This window comes from Oncorhynchus gorbuscha, linkage group LG16 (assembly GCF_021184085.1).
Source record: "Oncorhynchus gorbuscha isolate QuinsamMale2020 ecotype Even-year linkage group LG16, OgorEven_v1.0, whole genome shotgun sequence".
Taxonomy (NCBI): Eukaryota; Metazoa; Chordata; class Actinopteri; order Salmoniformes; family Salmonidae; genus Oncorhynchus; species Oncorhynchus gorbuscha.
This window is the reverse complement of record NC_060188.1, coordinates 96,304,551-96,324,782: the sequence shown is the minus strand read 5'-3', so window position 1 is coordinate 96,324,782 and position 20,232 is coordinate 96,304,551. Positions and strand designations below refer to the sequence as shown.

The window sequence follows — 20,232 nt, the reverse complement described above, 5'->3', positions numbered from 1 at the left end:
CTGGTTAAATAAAGGTGATCTGGCCTACCTGGTTAAATAAAGGTGATCTGGCCTACCTGGTTAAATAAAGGTGATCTGGCCTACCTGGTTAAATAAAGGTGATCTGGTCTACCTGGTTAAATAAAGGTGATCTGGCCTACCTGGTTAAATAAAGGTGATCTGGCCTACCTGGTTAAATAAAGGTGATCTGGTCTACCTGGTTAAATAAAGGTGATCTGGTCTACCTGGTTAAATAAAGGTGATCTGGTCTACCTGGTTAAATAAAGGTGATCTGGCCTACCTGGTTAAATAAAGGTGATCTGGCCTACCTGGTTAAATAAAGGTGATCTGGCCTACCTGGTTAAATAAAGGTGATCTGGTCTACCTGGTTAAATAAAGGTGAAGGTGATCTGGTCTACCTGGTTAAATAAAGGTGATCTGGTCTACCTGGTTAAATAAAGGTGATCTGGCCTGCCTGGTTAAATAAAGGTGAACTGGCCTACCTGGTTAAATAAAGGTGATCTGGCCTGCCTGGTTAAATAAAGGTGAACTGGCCTACCTGGTTAAATAAAGGTGATCTGGCCTACCTGGTTAAATAAAGGTGATCTGGCCTACCTGGTTAAATAAAGGTGATCTGGCCTACCTGGTTAAATAAAGGTGATGTGGTCTACCTGGTTAAATAAAGGTGATCTGGCCTACCTGGTTAAATAAAGGTGATCTGGCCTACCTGGTTAAATAAAGGTGATCTGGCCTACCTGGTTAAATGAAGGTGATCTGGCCTACCTGGTTAAATGAAGGTGATCTGGTCTACCTGGTTAAATGAAGGTGATCTGGCCTACCTGGTTAAATAAAGGTGAAATAGAAACAATGAAAACCCGCTTTTACTTATACAATGACATAACTCCTTCCTGCCGTCCTCACTTCCAAAAATCATTTTTTCCCCCTCATCCATTGTGCATTTCACTCACACCAAACAGGTAAGGTACAGCTCCCGCTCAGCCCAGTCAAAACTGTTCGCTGCTCTGGCCCCCCAATGGTGGAACAAACTCCCTCACGACGCCAGGACAGCGGAGTCAATCACCACCTTCCGGAGACACCTGAAACCCCACCTCTTTAAGGAATACCTAGGATAGGATAAGTAATCCCTCTCACCCCCCCCCCTTTAAGATTTAGATGCACTATTGTAAAGTGACTGTTCCACTGGATGTCATAAGGTGAATGCACCAATTTGTAAGTCGCTCTGGATAAGAGCGTCTGCTAAATGACTTAAATGTAATGTAAATGTAAGGACAGACAACAGTTTATTTCTATCTTTCTGGTGTCCCATAGGTTATCGCCTGCTCAGAACTGTTCTCTCAGATACAGCTTCTGTCCGTGATGCTTTTACATACCAGCGAAGCACTGAACTCCCACTTCTTATAAATGACAGACTTCGATATAGCAGGTGTCTGGTTACTCAATCATTTGGTGATCAGAGAAGGGGGTTCAGGTTCCGTCCAGTAGTGTTACACTCACTCACTCCTGGCAAGCTCGCCAAATGTTGGTTCCACTTCTTTTTTTTTTTTTTTTTTACAAATAAGGAATACTCTAAATGTGCACGTATAAATCATAACAATTTTAATCAAAATACAGCTGTAGACAGAAGATCAAACATCAGACATACAACCGATGTCTCTCCAGAGTTCTGCAAAATAGACAAGGTCTAAGTTGCTTTTATATGTTTGCAGTCAACCCCTAGTGATGTAACTGCCTACATCAACACCTTCTACTCATGAGACCAAGGCCATGCATATACAGTTTTACAGAAGAAAACAATAGTTCCAGTGTTTTCTAAGGGCTCAGCAGTAAATGTCCCCAAGTTGATTTATAGTGATATGTCTGACTCGTCTCTTATCTTTTTCACTCCCTGCAGGGCTCTGTGTCTATGAATCTCTTTTAGCCTTGAGGCGCTTTCTCACAGACACCCTGTTTTGACTGTCTCTCAGACAGTTTCTTTATAAGAGGCAGAGACTAGAAAAGAACTGTGGAACCGTATTATACCTTATAATGCATATATATATATTGCTATTCTGTGGTCTAGGACCCTATAAATGTAGTGGGGGAGGGGTCTTATAGCCCCTCCCCTTCTATTAATACAACATAAGCATCATAATTATTATAATACATCAATCATTTGGTGCAGCCCCTATTATGACCCTGAGTTGACCACATCATTAGCACAGCTGAAAACGGTTGTTTTAGCTAACACAACGTGCCATTGGAACACAGGAGTGATGGTTGCTGATAATGGGCCTCTATACGGCTATGTGGATATTCCATTAAAAATCTGCCGTTTCCAGCTACAATAGTCATTTATAACATGAACAATGTCTACACTGTATTTCTGATCTTTTTTTTGTTGCTTTTCTTTCAAAACAAGGACATTTGTAAGTGACCCCAAACGTTTGAACGGTAATGTGTGTGTTAATGAGACAAATGTTATTGGGACTATAATTAAAGGGCATTTAGTTGACCCACAGTTTGACTCTTTTAGGGGGGTATTTTTTTTACCCCGTTTTCTCCCCATTTCGTGGTATCCAATTGTTTTAGTAGCTACTATCTTGGGAGAGACGAAGGTTGAAAGTCATGCGTCCTCCGATACACAACCCAACCAAGCCGCACTGCTTCTTAACACAGCGCGCATCCAACCCGGAAGCCAGCCGCACCAATGTGTCGGAGGAAACACCGTGCACCTGGCAACCTTGGTTAGCACGCACTGCGCCCGGCCCGCCACAGGAGTCGCTGGTGCGCGATGAGACAAGGACATCCCTACCGGCCAACCCCTCCCTAACCCGGACGACGCTAGGCCAATTGTGCGTCGCCCCACGGACCTCCCGGTCGCGAACCCAGGGACCCTGGTGGCACAGCTGGCGTTGCAGTACAGCGCCCTCAACCACTGCGCCACCGACCCAAACCTGTTTTCGACATTTTAACAATAACAAGACAATCATTATCAGTGATGTAAAGTACTTAAGTACAAACACTTTAAAGTACTACTTAAGTACAAACACTTTAAAGTACTACTTAAGTACAAACACTTTAAAGTACTACTTAAGTACAAACACTTTAAAGTACTACTTAAGTACAAACACTTTAAAGTACTACTTAAGTACAAACACTTTAAAGTACTACTTAAGTACAAACACTTTAAAGTACTACTTAAGTACAAACACTTTAAAATACTACTTAAGTAGTTTTTTGGGGTATCTGTACTTCACTTTACTATTTATATTTTTTTGACAACATTTACATTTACTACATTACCTAAGAAAATGATGTACTTTTTCCCCTGACACCCAAGAGTACTCGTTATATTTTGAATGGACTCACTAAACACAAATGCTACTTTGTAAATGATGCCTGAGTGTTGGAGTGTGACCCTGGCTACGTGTTAATGATGCCTGAGTGTTGGAGTGTGACCCTGGCTATCTGTAAATGATGTCTGAGTGTTGGAGTGTGACCCTGGCTATCTGTAAATGATGCCTGAGTGTTGGAGTGTGACCCTGGCTATCTGTAAATGATGTCTGAGTGTTGGAGTGTGACCCTGGCTACGAGTGTTGGAGTGTTAAATGATGCCTGAGTGTTGGAGTGTGACCCTGGCTATCTGTGAGTGTTGAGTGTGACCCTGGCTATCTGTAAATGATGCCTGAGTGTTGGAGTGTGACCCTGGCTATCTGTAAATGATGTCTGAGTGTTGGAGTGTGACCCTGGCTATCTGTAAATGATGCCTGAGTGTTGGAGTGTGACCCTGGCTATCTGTAAATGATGCCTGAGTGTTGGAGTGTGGACCTGGCTATCTGTAAATGATGCCTGAGTGTTGGAGTGTGACCCTGGCTATCTGTAAATGATGCCTGAGTGTTGGAGTGTGACCCTGGCTATCTGTAAATGATGCCTGAGTGTTGGAGTGTGACCCTGGCTATCTGTAAATGATGCCTGAGTGTTGGAGTGTGACCCTGGCTATCTGTAAATGATGCCTGAGTGTTGGAGTGTGACCCTGGCTATCCATCAATAAATAAATCAAATACAAATGGGGCTGTGTTGTTTGCTTAATATAAGGAATATGAACGTATTCAAACTTTTACTTTTGATACTTACGGATATTTAAAACCAAATACTTTTACTCAAGTAGTATTTTACCGGGTGACTTTCACTTTTACTTCAGTAACTTTCTATTAAGGTATTTATATTTTTAATCAAGTCTGGTACTTTTTCCTCCACTAGTCATTATTCAAATGACAAAACATGTGATTTAATTATATTTTTGTCAAAATGACCAAGACTAGACTATATCACTAAAACGAATGCCAAAATGAACACTGTGCAAGTTAGGCTTGTTTTAATATTTGTTCTGAGCCAACTTCCCTAAGAAGCTGTCGTACCACTCCCAGTCCCACCCAGTCTTTTGTCATCATGTACGTAGATAATCTACTCTGTGAGCTCATGGCTCGGTTTGAAACACGGAACTAGACATGAATGGGTATTGGATAGGGTATGTCGTGATCAGTAAAGCGCAGATGTCTACAGTCACCCAGACATGGACAGGTGACAGTCCTTGGTTAGTTTAGGCGTTGGGAGTGTACTCTCTCCATTTCTTTTTTATAGTCTGCCTGTCGGTTTCTATCGGGACTAATCATGTTGTCATTCGGTAAAATGCGTAAACGCATCGAGCCGGTGGTTTTATGTGCCCAAATAGCCAGCGCGTTTTTCGACACGGGTTTGCAGATGGTGGTGAAGGAGAGATGCGCCAACATGACCGACGCGCTCTCTCCCACCCCCACCGAAGACAGCCGGCAGAAAGCTATGTCCAACTTCTACATGATATATAATATGCTGGCTAAATTCGTACCGATCCTACCCGCTATTCTTTTAGCCAAGGTAAATCGATACATTGTTTTATTCCTGGATCGTTTAAAAAAATATATATCCTATTGTCGTACTTAAAATGACAACTTTGTGTGTTTCATTAAATATGTCTAATATAATTAATTCATTCATCCATCCAAGGTAGGGGACCTGGGGTACCGGAAGATCCCCATGGTGATCCCCCTGGTGGGTTACCTGGTCTCCAGAGTGATCCTGCTCCTGGTCATAGTGATGGATCTCCCGATACAGGCTATGTTCGGCGGGGTGGTGGTCCACGGACTCAGCGGCGGGTTCTGCTCCTACTGGGCCGGGGTCATGGCCCTGGTGTCGCTCACCTCCACGGAGGAGGACCGCTCTCTCCACATGATGCATATCGAACTGGTCTACGGAGTAGCCGGTCTCATCGGTAGTCTAGTGTCCGGGCACCTCTTCCAGTTGTACAGTGTGGATTTTAAACAGGGGACTCTGTTAGTGAGCCTGAGTGTTTTCCTCTACTTTTTGTGTCTCATCTACACAACCTTCTTCTTTCTAATGCCAAGTTTCTCGACAAACGCGCACGAGCGCAACGAGACCAATGGCTTCTTCACTGAGCGAAATTCCAGGAATATATTGAACATTCTGCTTCTCTTCGCGAGCGGTATTTTATATGACGTGGCCGTCGGAGGTGGGATGGAGATACTGGTGACCTTTGAGATGAAGGAGCCCCTGAACTGGAGTGCTACACAGGTAAGTTCAAATATATTTCATTTGGGGGTAAAAAAATAATAATATATATTTCATGATTAGTCCTGATTAAATCAAACAAGATGCGCATTTTGTAGCCTGGTTTTACCGGTCTGTTTGTGCCATCATGCCACTCCTTGCCCTGTCATGCTAAACATGTTTGACAAAGAGTTGGAATGATAGCACAAAACAAAGATCTAGGACAAAAACCTTATTTCAGAGTTGTGACTTGTGAGAATTAACTCTGGCAATATCGGGCTCCGGTTAAACCATAACACATCAACAGGTAGGTTACGGGAACGCCGCCGGGTTCGTGGTCTTCCTGACGAGCTTCCTGGGCGTCATGGTAATGTCCAGATGGGTAGGTGACGTCACCCTCATCATCATCGGCATGGTGTCCTTCGCTGCCGGGATCTACTTCATGGCCTTCGTCACGGCAACCTACATGTTCTATCTGGGTAAGATAATAATATGTTTTATTATTATTATATTATTATTACAGTGTATATCAGAGTGTCATTACATGTATTTACAGTACATGTTCTATCTGGGTAAGATAATAATATGTTTTATTTACAGTGCCCTTATCAGAGTGTAATTGCATGTATTTACAGTACATGTTCTATCTGGGTAAGATAATAATATGTTTTATTTACAGTGCCCTTATCAGAGTGTAATTACATGTATTTACAGTAGCCAATTACATTTAGTACAGTAGCCAATTACATTTAGTACAGTAGCCAATTACATTTAGTACAGTAGCCAATCATTTATGATAGATTTATGAGAACTGTACTTTGACCAAGAAAATCTAACTGCTTGGACAAATGCCAGACAGGCAGGCAGGCAGGCAGGCAGGCAGGCAGGCAGACAGACAGACAGACAGACAGACAGACAGACAGGCAGGCAGGCAGGCAGGCAGGCAGGCAGGCAGGCAGGCAGGCAGGCAGGCAGGCAGGCAGGCAGGCAGGCAGGCAGGCAGGCAGGCAGGCAGGCAGGCAGGCAGGCAGGCAGGCAGGCAGGCAGGCAGGCAGGCAGGCAGGCAGGCAGGCAGGCACATCTCCGCCTGCAGTAACTCTGTCATTGAGTTGAAATGAGGAAGGAGACTAAACTAAATGGAGTTCCACCACATTGTAGCATGGTGTGAAGATGAGACCTGTTAAACAAGGTGACGCTGTCTCTTTAAATATACTAAATCAGACATCCTCCTCTATGTTTCAGCTTCTCCTTTCAGACAGGGTTTACAGGTTGTGTAGATCAATGGTGTGGAGGGGAGGGAGGGTAGTGTGGAGGGGGAGGGAGGGTAGTGGGGAAGGGGAGGGAGGGTAGTGGGGAAGGGGGAGGGAGGGTAGTGTGTGTGTGTGTGTGGGAAGGGGAGGGAGGGTAGTGTGGAAGGGGAGGGAGGGTAGTGTGTGTGTGAGGGGGAGGGAGGGAGGGTAGTGTGTGTGGAGGGGGAGGGAGGGAGGGTAGTGTGTGTGGAAGGGTGAGGGAGGGAGGGTAGTGTGTGTGTGTGGAGGGGGAGGGAGGGAGGGTAGTGTGTGTGTGTGTGGAAGGGGGAGGGAGGGTAGTGTGTGTGTGTGGAAGGGGGAGGGAGGGTAGTGTGTGTGTGTGTGGAAGGGGGAGGGAGGGAGGGTAGTGTGTGTGTGTGGAAGGGGGGGGAGGGTAGTGTGTGTGTGTGTGTGGAAGGGGAGGGAGGGTAGTGTGTGTGTGTGGAAGGGGTAGGGAGGGAGGGTAGTGTGTGTGTGTGTGGAAGGGGGAGGGAGGGTAGTGTGTGTGGAAGGGGTAGGGAGGGAGGGTAGTGTGTGTGTGTGGAGGGGGGAGGTAGTTACTACAGGGAGAGGTAGTTACTACAGGGAGAGGTAGTTACTACAGGGAGAGGTAGTTACTACAGGGAGAGGTAGTTACTACAGGGAGAGGTAGTTACTACAGGGAGAGGTAGTTACTACAGGGAGAGGTGGTTACTACAGGGAGAGGTAGTTACTACAGGGAGAGGTAGTTACTACAGGGAGAGGTAGTGGAAACACTAGAGTATAAGTGGTGCTCCCCTATCGGCAGGTTTCAACAGGATTGTGGTTAGACTCACTTCTTTCTTACAAAATCACCCAGGAGGCTGAACAGACTCGAACACAATAGACCCTAAACATATTCTGCTGGAATGGTCACCTGATCTTGTCTGTAATTCTTCACCTGAATTGTTTTTGTATTCACACCCATCCTCACGTTTCTGTTTCAGCTCGAGCCCTGACCCTGTTCGCTCTGATTCCCATGCCAACCATCCGGGCTCTGCTGTCTAAGCAGGTCAACGGCTCATCGTACGGTAAGTCCTATGGTTCATGTCTGTCTCTCAACCATAACTACGGGCGTATGTGTCCAGCGTCTCAAAGTTAACGGTGCTGATTTAGGATCCGTTTTACCTCTTTAGATCACAGTGAATATGATTACACGGATCTAGACCTGTTTGTGTTTAGAATCCAGATCTAGACCTGTTTGTGTTTAGAATCCAGATCTAGACCTGTTTGTGTTTAGAATCCAGATCTAGACCTGTTTGTGTTTAGAATCCAGATCTAGACCTGTTTGTGTTTAGAATCCAGATCTAGACCTGTTTGTGTTTAGAATCCAGATCTAGACCTGTTTGTGTTTAGAATCCAGATCTAGACCTGTTTGTGTTTATAATCCAGATCTAGACCTGTTTCTGTATAATCCAGATCTAGACCCGTTTCCAGATCTAGACCTGTTTCTGTATAATCCAGATCTAGACCCGTTTCTTTAATCTCTAGACCTATAATCCAGATCTAGACCTGTTTCTGTATAATCCAGATCTAGACCTGTTTCTGTATAATCCAGATCTAGACCTGTTTCTGTATAATCCAGATCTAGACCTGTTTCTGTATAATCCAGATCTAGACCTGACCCGTTTGTGTTTACAATCCAGTCCTTGCCACTCCATTCATAATATGCCACACATATTTGGCAAATGACATAGAGGACAAGGAGGCGTCACTACAGACCCTGGTTCGATTCCAAGGTTGTATCACAACCGGCCGTGATTGGGAGTCCCATAGGTCGGTGTATAATTGGCCCAGCGTCGTCCGGGTTTGGCCCAGCGTCGTCCGGGTTTGGCCCAGCGTCGTCCGGGTTTGAGCGTCGTCAGGGTTTGGCCCAGCGTCGTCAGGGTTTGGCCCAGCGTCGTCAGGGTTTGGCCCAGCGTCGTCCGGGTTTGGCCCAGCGTCGTCAGGGTTTGGCCCAGCGTCGTCCGGGTTTGAGCATCGTCCTGGTTTGGGCCCAGCGTCGTCCGGGTTTGGCCCAGCGTCGTCCGGGTTTGAGCGTCGTCCTGGTTTGGCCCAGCGTCGTCAGGGTTTGGCCCAGCGTCGTCAGGGTTTGGCCCAGCGTCGTCCGGGTTTGAGCGTCGTCCGGGTCTGGCCCGGCATCATCCGGGTCTGGCCCGGGGTTGGTCGTCATTGTAAATAACTATTTGTTCTTTAACTGGCTTTCCAAGTTAAATAAAGGTTCAACAAACAGACAAAAGAGACTTCCTGACCTTTCCATTAATCACATACTGTACGCACCGATGTGTCATTCACTCACATCTGCTGTGACACCACACAGTTGGCTAACCACTGTTTATACTCACTTTCTGGAGCAACGTAGGGTGACGCAAGTCATGGCAACGCATTCCCTTACAACACAGGGTGCGAGGGAGAAACCAGTAGAGTAGATTAGTGTCATGTTAGGGTGAAGCCAGTAGGGTGGATTAGTGTCACCAGTAGGGTAGATTAGTGTCATGTTAGGGAGAAACCAGTAGGGTAGATTAGTGTCATGTTAGGGTGAAACCAGTAGGGTGGAGTCATGTTAGGGAGAAACCAGTAGGGTGGATTAGTGTCATGTTAGGGAGAAACCAGTAGGGTAGATTAGGGTCATGTTAGGGTGAAGCCAGTAGGGTGGAGTCATGTTAGGGTGAAGCCAGTAGGGTGGAGTCATGTTAGGGTGAAGCCAGTAGGGTGGAGTCATGTTAGGGTGAAGCCAGTAGGGTGGAGTCATGTTAGGGTGAAACCAGTAGGGTAGATTAGTGTCACCAGTAGGGTGGATTAGTGTCACCAGTAGGGTAGATTAGTGTCATGTTAGGGAGAAACCAGTAGGGTGGATTAGTGTCATGTTAGGGTGAAACCAGTAGGGTGGATTAGTGTCATGTTAGGGTGAAACCAGTAGGGTAGATTAGTGTCACCAGTAGGGTAGATTAGTGTCACCAGTAGGGTGGATTAGTGTCATGTTAGGGAGAAACCAGTAGGGTGGATTAGTGTCATGTTAGGGTGAAACCAGTAGGGTGGATTAGTGTCACCAGTAGGGTGGATTAGTGTCATGTTAGGGAGAAACCAGTAGGGTGGATTAGTGTCACCAGTAGGGTAGATTAGTGTCACCAGTAGGGTATATTAGTGTCATGTTAGGGTGAAACCAGTAGGGTGGATTAGTGTCACCAGTAGGATGGATTAGTGTCATGTTAGGGAGAAACCAGTAGGGTAGATTAGTGTCATGTTAGGGTGAAACCAGTAGGGTACATTAGTGTCATGTTAGGGTGAAACCAGTAGGGTGGATTAGTGTCACCAGTAGGGTAGATTAGTGTCACCAGTAGGGTAGATTAGTGTCATGTTAGGGTGAAACCAGTAGGGTGGATTAGTGTCATGTTAGGGTGAAACCAGTAGGGTGGATTAGTGTCACCAGTAGGGTAGATTAGTGTCACCAGTAGGGTGGATTAGTGTCACCAGTAGGGTACATTAGTGTCACCAGTAGGGTATATTAGTGTCATGTTAGGGTGAAACCAGTAGGGTACATTAGTGTCACCAGTAGGGTAGATTAGTGTCATGTTAGGGAGAAACCAGTAGGGTGGATTAGTGTCACCAGTAGGGTGGATTAGTGTCACCAGTAGGGTACATTAGTGTCACCAGTAGGGTGGATTAGTGTCATGTTAGGGTGAAACCAGTAGGGTGGATTAGTGTCATGTTAGGGTGAAACCAGTAGGGTGGATTAGTGTCACCAGTAGGGTATATTAGTGTCATGTTAGGGTGAAACCAGTAGGGTGGATTAGTGTCACCAGTAGGGTATATTAGTGTCATGTTAGGGGGAATCCTGTAGGGTATATTAGTGTCATGTTAGGGTGAAACCAGTAGGGTATATTAGTGTCACCAGTAGGGTGGATTAGTGTCATGTTAGGGAGAAACCAGTAGGGTGGATTAGTGTCATGTTAGGGTGAAACCAGTAGGGTGGATTAGTGTCACCAGTAGGGTAGATTAGTGTCACCAGTAGGGTAGATTAGTGTCACCAGTAGGGTGGATTAGTGTCATGTTAGGGAGAAACCAGTAGGGTAGATTAGTGTCATGTTATAGGGTAGATTAGTGTCACCAGTAGGGTGGATTAGTGTCACCAGTAGGGTAGATTAGTGTCACCAGTAGGGTAGATTAGTGTCACCAGTAGGGTGGATTAGTGTCATGTTAGGGAGAAACCAGTAGGGTGGATTAGTGTCATGTTAGGGTGAAACCAGTAGGGTGGATTAGTGTCATGTTAGGGAGAAACCAGTAGGGTGGATTAGTGTCACCAGTAGGGTGGATTAGTGTCACCAGTAGGGTAGATTAGTGTCATGTTAGGGAGAAACCAGTAGGGTGGATTAGTGTCACCAGTAGGGTGGATTAGTGTCACCAGTAGGGTGGATTAGTGTCACCAGTAGGTGTCACCAGTGGATTAGTGTCATGTTAGGGAGAAACCAGTAGGGTGGATTAGTGTCACCAGTAGGGTGGATTAGTGTCACCAGTAGGGTAGATTAGTGTCACCAGTAGGGTAGATTAGTGTCACCAGTAGGGTAGATTAGTGTCACCAGTAGGGTAGATTAGTGTCACCAGTAGGGTAGATTAGTGTCACCAGTAGGGTAGATTAGTGTCACCAGTAGGGTAGATTAGTGTCACCAGTAGGGTAGATTAGTGTCATGTTAGGGAGAAACCAGTAGGGTGGATTAGTGTCACCAGTAGGGTGGATTAGTGTCATGTTAGGGAGAAACCAGTAGGGTGGATTAGTGTCACCAGTAGGGTAGATTAGTGTCACCAGTAGGGTAGATTAGTGTCACCAGTAGGGTAGATTAGTGTCACCAGTAGGGTGGATTAGTGTCACCAGTAGGGTGGATTAGTGTCATGTTAGGGAGAAACCAGTAGGGTGGATTAGTGTCATGTTAGGGAGAAACCAGTAGGGTGGATTAGTGTCATGTTAGGGAGAAACCAGTAGGGTAGATTAGTGTCACCAGTAGGGTAGATTAGTGTCACCAGTAGGGTGGATTAGTGTCATGTTAGGGTGAAACCAGTAGGGTAGATTAGTGTCATGTTAGGGTGAAACCAGTAGGGTAGATTAGTGTCACCAGTAGGGTAGATTAGTGTCATGTTAGGGTGAAACCAGTAGGGTGGATTAGTGTCACCAGTAGGGTAGATTAGTGTCATGTTAGGGTGAAACCAGTAGGGTAGGGTGGATTAGTGTCACCAGTAGGGTAGATTAGTGAAACCAGTAGGGTGGATTAGTGTCATGTTAGGGTGAAACCAGTAGGGTAGATTAGTGTCATGTTAGGTGAAACCAGTAGGGTACATTAGTGTCACCAGTAGGGTGGATTAGTGAAACCAGTAGGGTAGATTAGTGAAACCAGTAGGGTGGATTAGTGTCATGTTAGGGTGAAACCAGTAGGGTGGATTAGTGTCACCAGTAGGGTATATTAGTGAAACCAGTAGGGTGGATTAGTGTCACCAGTAGGGTAGATTAGGGTCATGTTAGGGTGAAACCAGTAGGGTAGATTAGTGTCACCAGTAGGGTGGATTAGTGTCATGTTAGGGAGAAACCAGTAGGGTAGATTAGTGAAACCAGTAGGGTGGATTAGTGTCACCAGTAGGGTATATTAGTGAAACCAGTAGGGTGGATTAGTGTCACCAGTAGGGTAGATTAGTGTCATGTTAGGGTGAAACCAGTAGGGTGGATTAGTGTCACCAGTAGGGTGGATTAGTGTCATGTTAGGGAGAAACCAGTAGGGCAGATTAGTGTCACCAGTAGGGTAGATTAGTGTCACCAGTAGGGTGGATTAGTGTCATGTTAGGGAGAAACCAGTAGGGTAGATTAGTGTCACCAGTAGGGTGGATTAGTGTCACCAGTAGGGTCACCAGATTTAGTGTCACCAGTAGGGTGGCTTAGTGTCACCAGTAGGGTGGATTAGTGTCATGTTAGGGAGAAACCAGTAGGGTAGATTAGTGTCAGTAGTGGATTAGTGTCATGTTAGGGAGAAACCAGTAGGGTAGATTAGTGTCAAGTAGGGTGGATTAGTGTCCAGTAGGGTAGATTAGTGTCCAGTAGGGTAGATTAGTGTCACCAGTAGGGTTAGAGTGTCACCAGTAATTAGTGTCATGTTAGGGAGAAACCAGTGGGTAGATTAGTGTCACCAGTAGGGTGGATTAGTGTCACCAGTAGGGTAGATTAGTGTCACCAGTAGGGTAATTAGTGTCACCAGTAGGGTGGATTAGTGTCAAGTGTCACCAGTAGGGTGGATTAGTGTCCAGTAGGGTGGATTAGTGTCATGTTAGGGAGAAACCAGTAGGGTGGATTAGTGTCATGTTAGGGTGAAACCAGTAGGGTGGAGGTGTCACCAGAGGGTTTAGTGTCATGTTAGGGTGAAACCAGTAGGGTAGATTAGTGTCATGTTAGGGAGAAACCAGTAGGGTGGATTAGTGTCATGTTAGGGAGAAACCAGTAGGGTAGATTAGTGTCATGTTAGGGTGAAACCAGTAGGGTATATTAGTGTCATGTTAGGGTGAAACCAGTAGGGTGGATTAGTGTCACCAGTAGGGTAGATTAGTGTCATGTTAGGGTGAAACCAGTAGGGTATATTAGTGTCATGTTAGGGTGAAACCAGTAGGGTAGATTAGTGTCACCAGTAGGGTGGATTAGTGTTAGGGTGTCATGTTAGGGTGAAACCAGTAGGGTAGATTAGTGTCATGTTAGGGAGAAACCAGTAGGGTAGATTAGTGTCATGTTAGGGAGAAACCAGTAGGGTGGATTAGTGTCATGTTAGGGTGAAACCAGTAGGGTGGATTAGATTATTAGTGTCATGTTAGGGTGAAACCAGTAGGGTGGATTAGTGTCACCAGTAGGGTAGATTAGTGTCATGTTAGGGAGAAACCAGTAGGGTGGAAACCAGTAGGGTAGATTAGTGTCATGTTAGGGTGAAACCAGTAGGGTATATTAGTGTCATGTTAGGGTGAAACCAGTAGGGTGGATTAGTGTCACCAGTAGGGTAGATTAGTGTCATGTTAGGGAGAAACCAGTAGGGTGGATTAGTGTCACCAGTAGGGTGGATTAGTGTCATGTTAGGGAGAAACCAGTAGGGTAGATTAGTGAAGTAGGGTGGATTAGTGTCATGTTAGGGGGAAACCAGTAGGGTAGATTAGTGTCACCAGTAGGGTAGATTAGTGTCATGTTAGGGGGAAACCAGTAGGGTAGATTAGTGACATGTTAGGGTGAAACCAGTAGGGTAGATTAGTGTCATGTTAGGGTGAAACCAGTAGGGTGGATTAGTGTCACCAGTAGGGTAGATTAGTGTCATGTTAGGGTGAAACCAGTAGGGTGGATTAGTGTCCTGTTAGGGAGAAACCAGTAGGGTGGATTAGTGTCACCAGTAGGGTAGATTAGTGTCATGTTAGGGTGAAACCAGTAGGGTAGATTAGGGTACATGTCGGACCACTACGTATACCACACTACAATTTAGTGCTGGTTTAACCGAGATTAGGTCCCAATATAGTCCACTACTAAACCTTTCATATCTGTAGGGGGGCCATTTGGGGCCCTGTTTTCTGACGAGGGGTCGTAACGACGCTGTCGTTAGTATGTGGTTGAACCAGAACAGGTCCTCTTCCCTGTTCTGTTGTTACGAGGTTAAAAGGGTAAGATACAACTGGCAACACGTCAAGCTATTGAACCGACATGAAGAGATGTGCTTTCTCTCTGGCGCCATCTTTAGTCAGACGTCCTCAACTGACCTGACGAGCTTGTTCATCCACTTCTGGTTTAATTATAACACACCATCCCAAATGGAACCCTATTCCCTATGTAGTGCACTACTTTAGACCAGAGCCCAATGGAACCCTATTCTCTATGTAGTGCACTACTTTAGACCAGAGCCCAATGGAACCCTATTCCCTATGTAGTGCACTACTTTAGACCAGAGCCCAAAGGAACCCTATTCCCTATGTAGTGCACTACTTTAGACCAGAGCCCTATGGAACCCTATTCCCTATATATAGTGCACTACTTTAGACCAGAGGCCTATAGAACCCTATTCCCTATATATAGTGCACTACTTTAGATCAGAGCCCCCCATATGGAACCCTATTCCCTATATAGTGCACTACTTTAGACCAGAGCCCTATGGAACCCTATTCCCTATATATAGTGCACTACTTTAGACCAGAGCCATATGGGTTAAGTTTACCCCATAGGGAATAGGGTGCCATTTGAGATGGAGACTGCCTGTTATTATAACCCTCTCCATGATATTTATACAGACAGAATGGCTTTCTGTTTGTTAAGAATTGAATAGACATGGAAATGAGAGAAAATAGGACATGTATTTTACCCATTGACATAAGCCCTGCACCGAGCTGCTCCCTTCTCAGACCAACAGTCGCACCCTCTATATTCTAGTTTGTAAGAACCAAATATACCTTCCAGATCGTTGCACTTTTTGATACAAGTACCAAACTTGGTACACTAATACCAGATCCCTTTAAGGAACATTGATACGATTGGAGGCAGTCTGGGAAGCCTGTCAATCAACCAGGACATTTGAATAGATTTCCTGTCAGAATAAAATAGGGTGAAATATTTCCAAACGACTTTGTAACGTCATCTACTAAATCAACCCCGCCAAAAATACAGACAACACTTCTGATCATAAAATACCAAAGACCTCCAGGGAGGTCATATTGAGGTCTTGTCATCTCCCGTCTGGATTACTGCAACTCGCTGTTGGCTGGGCTCCCTGCCTGTGCCATTAAACCCCTTCAACTCATCCAGAACGCCGCAGCCCGTCTGGTGTTCAACCTTCCCAAGTTCTCTCACGTCACCCCGCTCCTCCGTTCTCTCCACTGGCTTCCAGTTGAAGCTCGCATCCGCTACAAGACCATGGTGCTTGCCTACGGAGCTGTGAGGGGAACGGCACCTCAGTACCTCCAGGCTCTGATCAGGCCCTACACCCAAACAAGGGCACTGCGTTCATCCACCTCTGGCCTGCTCGCCTCCCTACCACTGAGGAAGTACAGCTCCCGCTCAGCCCAGTCAAAACTGTTCGCTGCTCTGGCCCCCAATGGTGGAACAAACTCCCTCACGACGCCAGGACAGCGGAGTCAATCACCACCTTCCGGAGACACCTGAAACCCCACCTCTTTAAGGAATACCTAGGATAGGATAAGTATTCCCTCTCACCCCCCCCTTTAAGATTTAGATGCACTATTGTAAAGTGACTGTTCCACTGGATGTCATAAGGTGAATGCACCAATTTGTAAGTCGCTCTGGATAAGAGCGTCTGCTAAATGACTTAAATGTAAATGTAAATGTAAATGTCTTTGTGATAGTGCCAAAACATTTCACACAGTCAGGACATGTCTAAACAAGTATTTTTGGTGGGCAGACTACACATTAGGTTGGAGTGGGCAGACTACACATTAGGTTGGAGCGGGCAGACTACACATTAGGTTAGCAGACTACACATTAGGTTAGCAGACTACACATTAGGTTAGCAGACTACACATTAGGTTAGCAGACTACACATTAGGTTGGAGGTTGGGCAGACTACACATTAGGTTAGCAGACTACACATTAGGTTGGAGCGGGCAGACTACACATTAGGTTGGAGTGGGCAGACTACACATTAGGTTAACAGACTACACATTAGGTTAGCGGGTTAGCAGACTACACATTAGGTTGGAGTGGGCAGACTACACATTAGGTTGGAGTGGGCAGACTACACATTAGGTTAACAGACTACACATTAGGTTAACAGACTACACATTAGGTTAGCAGACTACACATTAGGTTAGCAGACTACACATTAGGTTAGCAGACTACACATTAGGTTGGAGTGGGCAGACTACACATTAGGTTAGCAGACTACACATTAGGTTAGCAGACTACACATTAGGTTGGAGTGGGCAGACTACACATTAGGTTAGCAGACTACACATTAGGTTAGCAGACTACACATTAGGTTAGCAGACTACACATTAGGTTAGCAGACTACACATTAGGTTAACAGACTACACATTAGGTTAGCAGACTACACATTAGGTTAGCAGACTACACATTAGGTTAGCAGACTACACATTAGGTTAGCAGACTACACATTAGGTTAACAGACTACACATTAGGTTAACAGACTACACATTAGGTTAACAGACGCTAGACGTGACGCTTGGCTTTCAGGCCAAAGACTTCAATCTTGGTTTCATCTGAGCCTCTAATTGCGGCAAAGTTGGTTCCTGTCTTGGTCACGTTCGTGCTGTTGAACCACCCGCCAGCAAAAAAAGAAATAGTTTGATAATAGCGCCTCCCACTAGCCAGGCGACTGCTGCATGGTGCAGCCAGCAAAACGCAGAAGCAGTGAACATGACCTTAGATCACACGAAAGGCAACAGTCAAACTATTTGTATCCCATAATGCAACACATTTTGAAAGGCATTTGTGCTTCACAGGGATCACCCTCATCTCACTGCAGCTGTCCTTTAAGATCGCCAGCCTGGCCTACACTCCCATCTACACCAAGGTGTACCAGGCTACGCTGGACTGGTTCCCCGGGTTCGTCTTCACCCTGTCCAGCATTATCACCGTCCTGGCCACCATACCTGTCAGGTACGTTATGACATCATCAGTCCTGGCCACCATACCTGTCAGGTACGCTATGACATCATCAGTCCTGGCCACCATACCTGTCAGGTACGTTATGACATCATCAGCCCTAGCCACCATACCTGTCAGGTACGTTTGTAAGTCGCTCTGGATAAGAGCGTCTGCCAAATTACTTAAATGTAAATGTAATGTACGTTATGACATCATCAGTCCTGGCCACCATACCTGTCAGGTACAATATGACATCATCAGTCCTTGCCACCATACCAGTCAGGTAAATGTAATCATCAGTAATGGCCACCATACCAGTCAGATATGACATCATCAGTCCTGGCCACCATACCTGTCAGATAAGATGTGACATCATCAGTCCTAGCCAGCATACCTGTCAGGTAAGATGTGACATCATCAGTCCTAGCCACCATACCTGTCAGGTAAGATGTGACATCATCAGTCCTAGCCCCCATACCTGTCTGGTAAGTCGTAAGATGTGACATCATCAGTCCTAGCCCCCATACCTGTCTGGTAAGTCGTGACATCATCAGTCCTAGCCCCCATACCTGTCTGGTAAGTCGTGACATCATCAGTCCTAGCCCCCATACCTGTCTGGTAAGTCGTGACATCATCAGTCCTAGCCACCGTTTTTTTACCCTGAGTTTACACTTGCCTTGAACTCACTGAAGAGTTCCCAGTTCCCAGCTGTTTTGAACACGGCACCAGTACGGGGTTACAAAGAACATTTCCAATACTTGTTACACGGTACAGGAATAATGACAGAAATAAGGACCCTGTCATGTAAAGCGTCACCACATTTCCTTTGTACGATGTTTCTCTCTCCTCCAGCATGGTGGGCTGCAGATCTGGCCGGGCTGACAGTTACGAGAGGATCCTGGGGAACTGACGGTTACGAGAGGATCCTGGGGGAACTGACGGTTACGAGAGGATCCTGGGGGAACTGACGGTTACGAGAGGATCCTGGGGGAACTGACGGTTACGAGAGGATCCTGGGGGAACTGACGGTTACGAGAGGATCCTGGGGAACTGACGGTTACGAGAGAATCCTGGGGAACTGACGGTTACGAGAGGATCCTGGGGGAACTGACGGTTACGAGAGGATCCTGGGGAACTGATGGTTACGAGAGGATCCTGGGGGAACTGACGGCGGCGACGATGTGATTGTGACGGCTTTGAGATTGAGCCACGTTAATGTCCCTGGTACCGCCATCACAGGCCCTCCTCGTCGTCTCTGTGACACTGGAGCCGGCGTCAGCAGCACTTACCACGAATGCAATCGCTGCAAAAACGCATTGTTGGTAGTTACACAACGCGTCTTTTGGAATGAATCCCAGGCCTGAGCCCAATCAACATGTCCAACAGGGCTGATACAGGGCACTATTGAAAACACTGACTTCTCTAGAGCCCTCACATTCTGGACCTCCAAGCCAGTTCGATGTTCCCGTCACTGTGAAAGAACTGCGGTGAAGCAGAGCTGAATTAACTTGAAATACTTGACTGTCACTTTTTCATACCTTGTTTTTTTTTGCATTTGAACTATTGTGTTCTTTATTGTGTATCAAAAGCATTTGAGTGAACAGATTAAATACTTTATTGGTCCAATATCTAAAATCATTTGAGGTAAAGATAGTTGCATCAAAACAACATCCAGGCTATTATTTAAATATGTTGTTCTAACATCAACATGTACATATTATGATTCAATAGTAAACACACTGAACAGGAGGACAGTAGAGAGCGAGAGAGAACAACAGGAGGACAGTAGAGAGAGAGAACAACAGGAGGACAGTAGAGAGAGAGAGAGAGAGAACAACAGGAGGACAGTAGAGAGAGAGAGAGAACAACAGGAGGACAGTAGAGAGAGAGAGAGAACAACAGGAGGACAGTAGAGAGAGAGAGAGAACAACAGGAGGACAGTAGAGAGAGAGAGAGAACAACAGGAGGACAGTAGAGAGAGAGAGAGAACAACAGGAGGACAGTAGAGAGAGAGAGAGAACAACAGGAGGACAGTAGAGAGAGAGAGAGAACAACAGGAGGACAGAGAGTAGAGAGAGAGAGAGAGAGAGAGAGAACAACAGGAGGACAGTAGAGAGAGAGAGAACAACTGTTCGGTTGACTAGTTCAAAGACAGGTTGAAGGACTGATCGGTTGACTAGTTCAGAGACAGGTTGAAGGACTGGTCGGTTGACTAGTTCAGACAGGTTGAAGGACTGGTCGGTTGACTAGTTCAGACAGGTTGAAGGACTGATCGGTTGACTAGTTCAGAGACAGGTTGAAGGACTGGTCGGTTGACTAGTTCAGACAGGTTGAAGGACTGGTCGGTTGACTAGTTCAGAGACAGGTTGAAGGACTGGTCGGTTGACTAGTTCAGAGACAGGTTGAAGGACTGGTCGGTTGACTAGTTCAGACAGGTTGAAGGACTGGTCGGTTGACTAGTTCAGACAGGTTGAAGGACTGGTGGGTTGACTAGTTCAGACAGGTTGAAGGACTGATCGGTTGACTAGTTCAGAGACAGGTTGAAGGACTGATCGGTTGACTAGTTCAGAGACAGGTTGAAGGACTGGTCGGTTGACTAGTTCAGAGACAGGTTGAAGGACAGGTCGGTTGACTAGTTCAGACAGGTTGAAGGACTGATCGGTTGACTAGTTCAGAGACAGGTTGAAGGACTGATCGGTTGACTAGTTCAGAGACAGGTTGAAGGAC

General features: G+C 45.9%; 1 protein-coding gene across 1 annotated transcript; it reads left to right on the top strand.

Moving 5' to 3' along the window:
• Nucleotides 1-4,492: 4,492 nt before the first annotated feature.
• On the top strand, nt 4,493-19,133 carry LOC124000095 (thymic stromal cotransporter homolog). Its single transcript, XM_046306224.1, has 6 exons — nt 4,493-4,893; nt 5,023-5,607; nt 5,891-6,062; nt 7,838-7,921; nt 17,361-17,517; nt 18,358-19,133. The coding sequence occupies exons 1-6, from the start codon at nt 4,651-4,653 to the stop codon at nt 18,413-18,415; spliced, it is 1,299 nt and encodes a 432-aa protein (XP_046162180.1). The 5' UTR covers nt 4,493-4,650; the 3' UTR covers nt 18,416-19,133.
• The last annotated feature ends 1,099 nt before the right edge of the window (nt 19,134-20,232 follow it).

Coding starts and splice junctions, on each gene's coding strand:
- LOC124000095 (XM_046306224.1), top strand. CDS start 4,651: ATGTTGTCATTCGGTAAAATGCGTAAACGCATCGAGCCGGTGGTTTTA. Junction 7,922..17,360: donor GGTCAACGGCTCATCGTACG/GTAAGTCCTATG, acceptor TGTGCTTCACAG/GGATCACCCTCATCTCACTG. Junction 17,518..18,357: donor CTGGCCACCATACCTGTCAG/GTACGTTATGAC, acceptor TCTCTCCTCCAG/CATGGTGGGCTGCAGATCTG.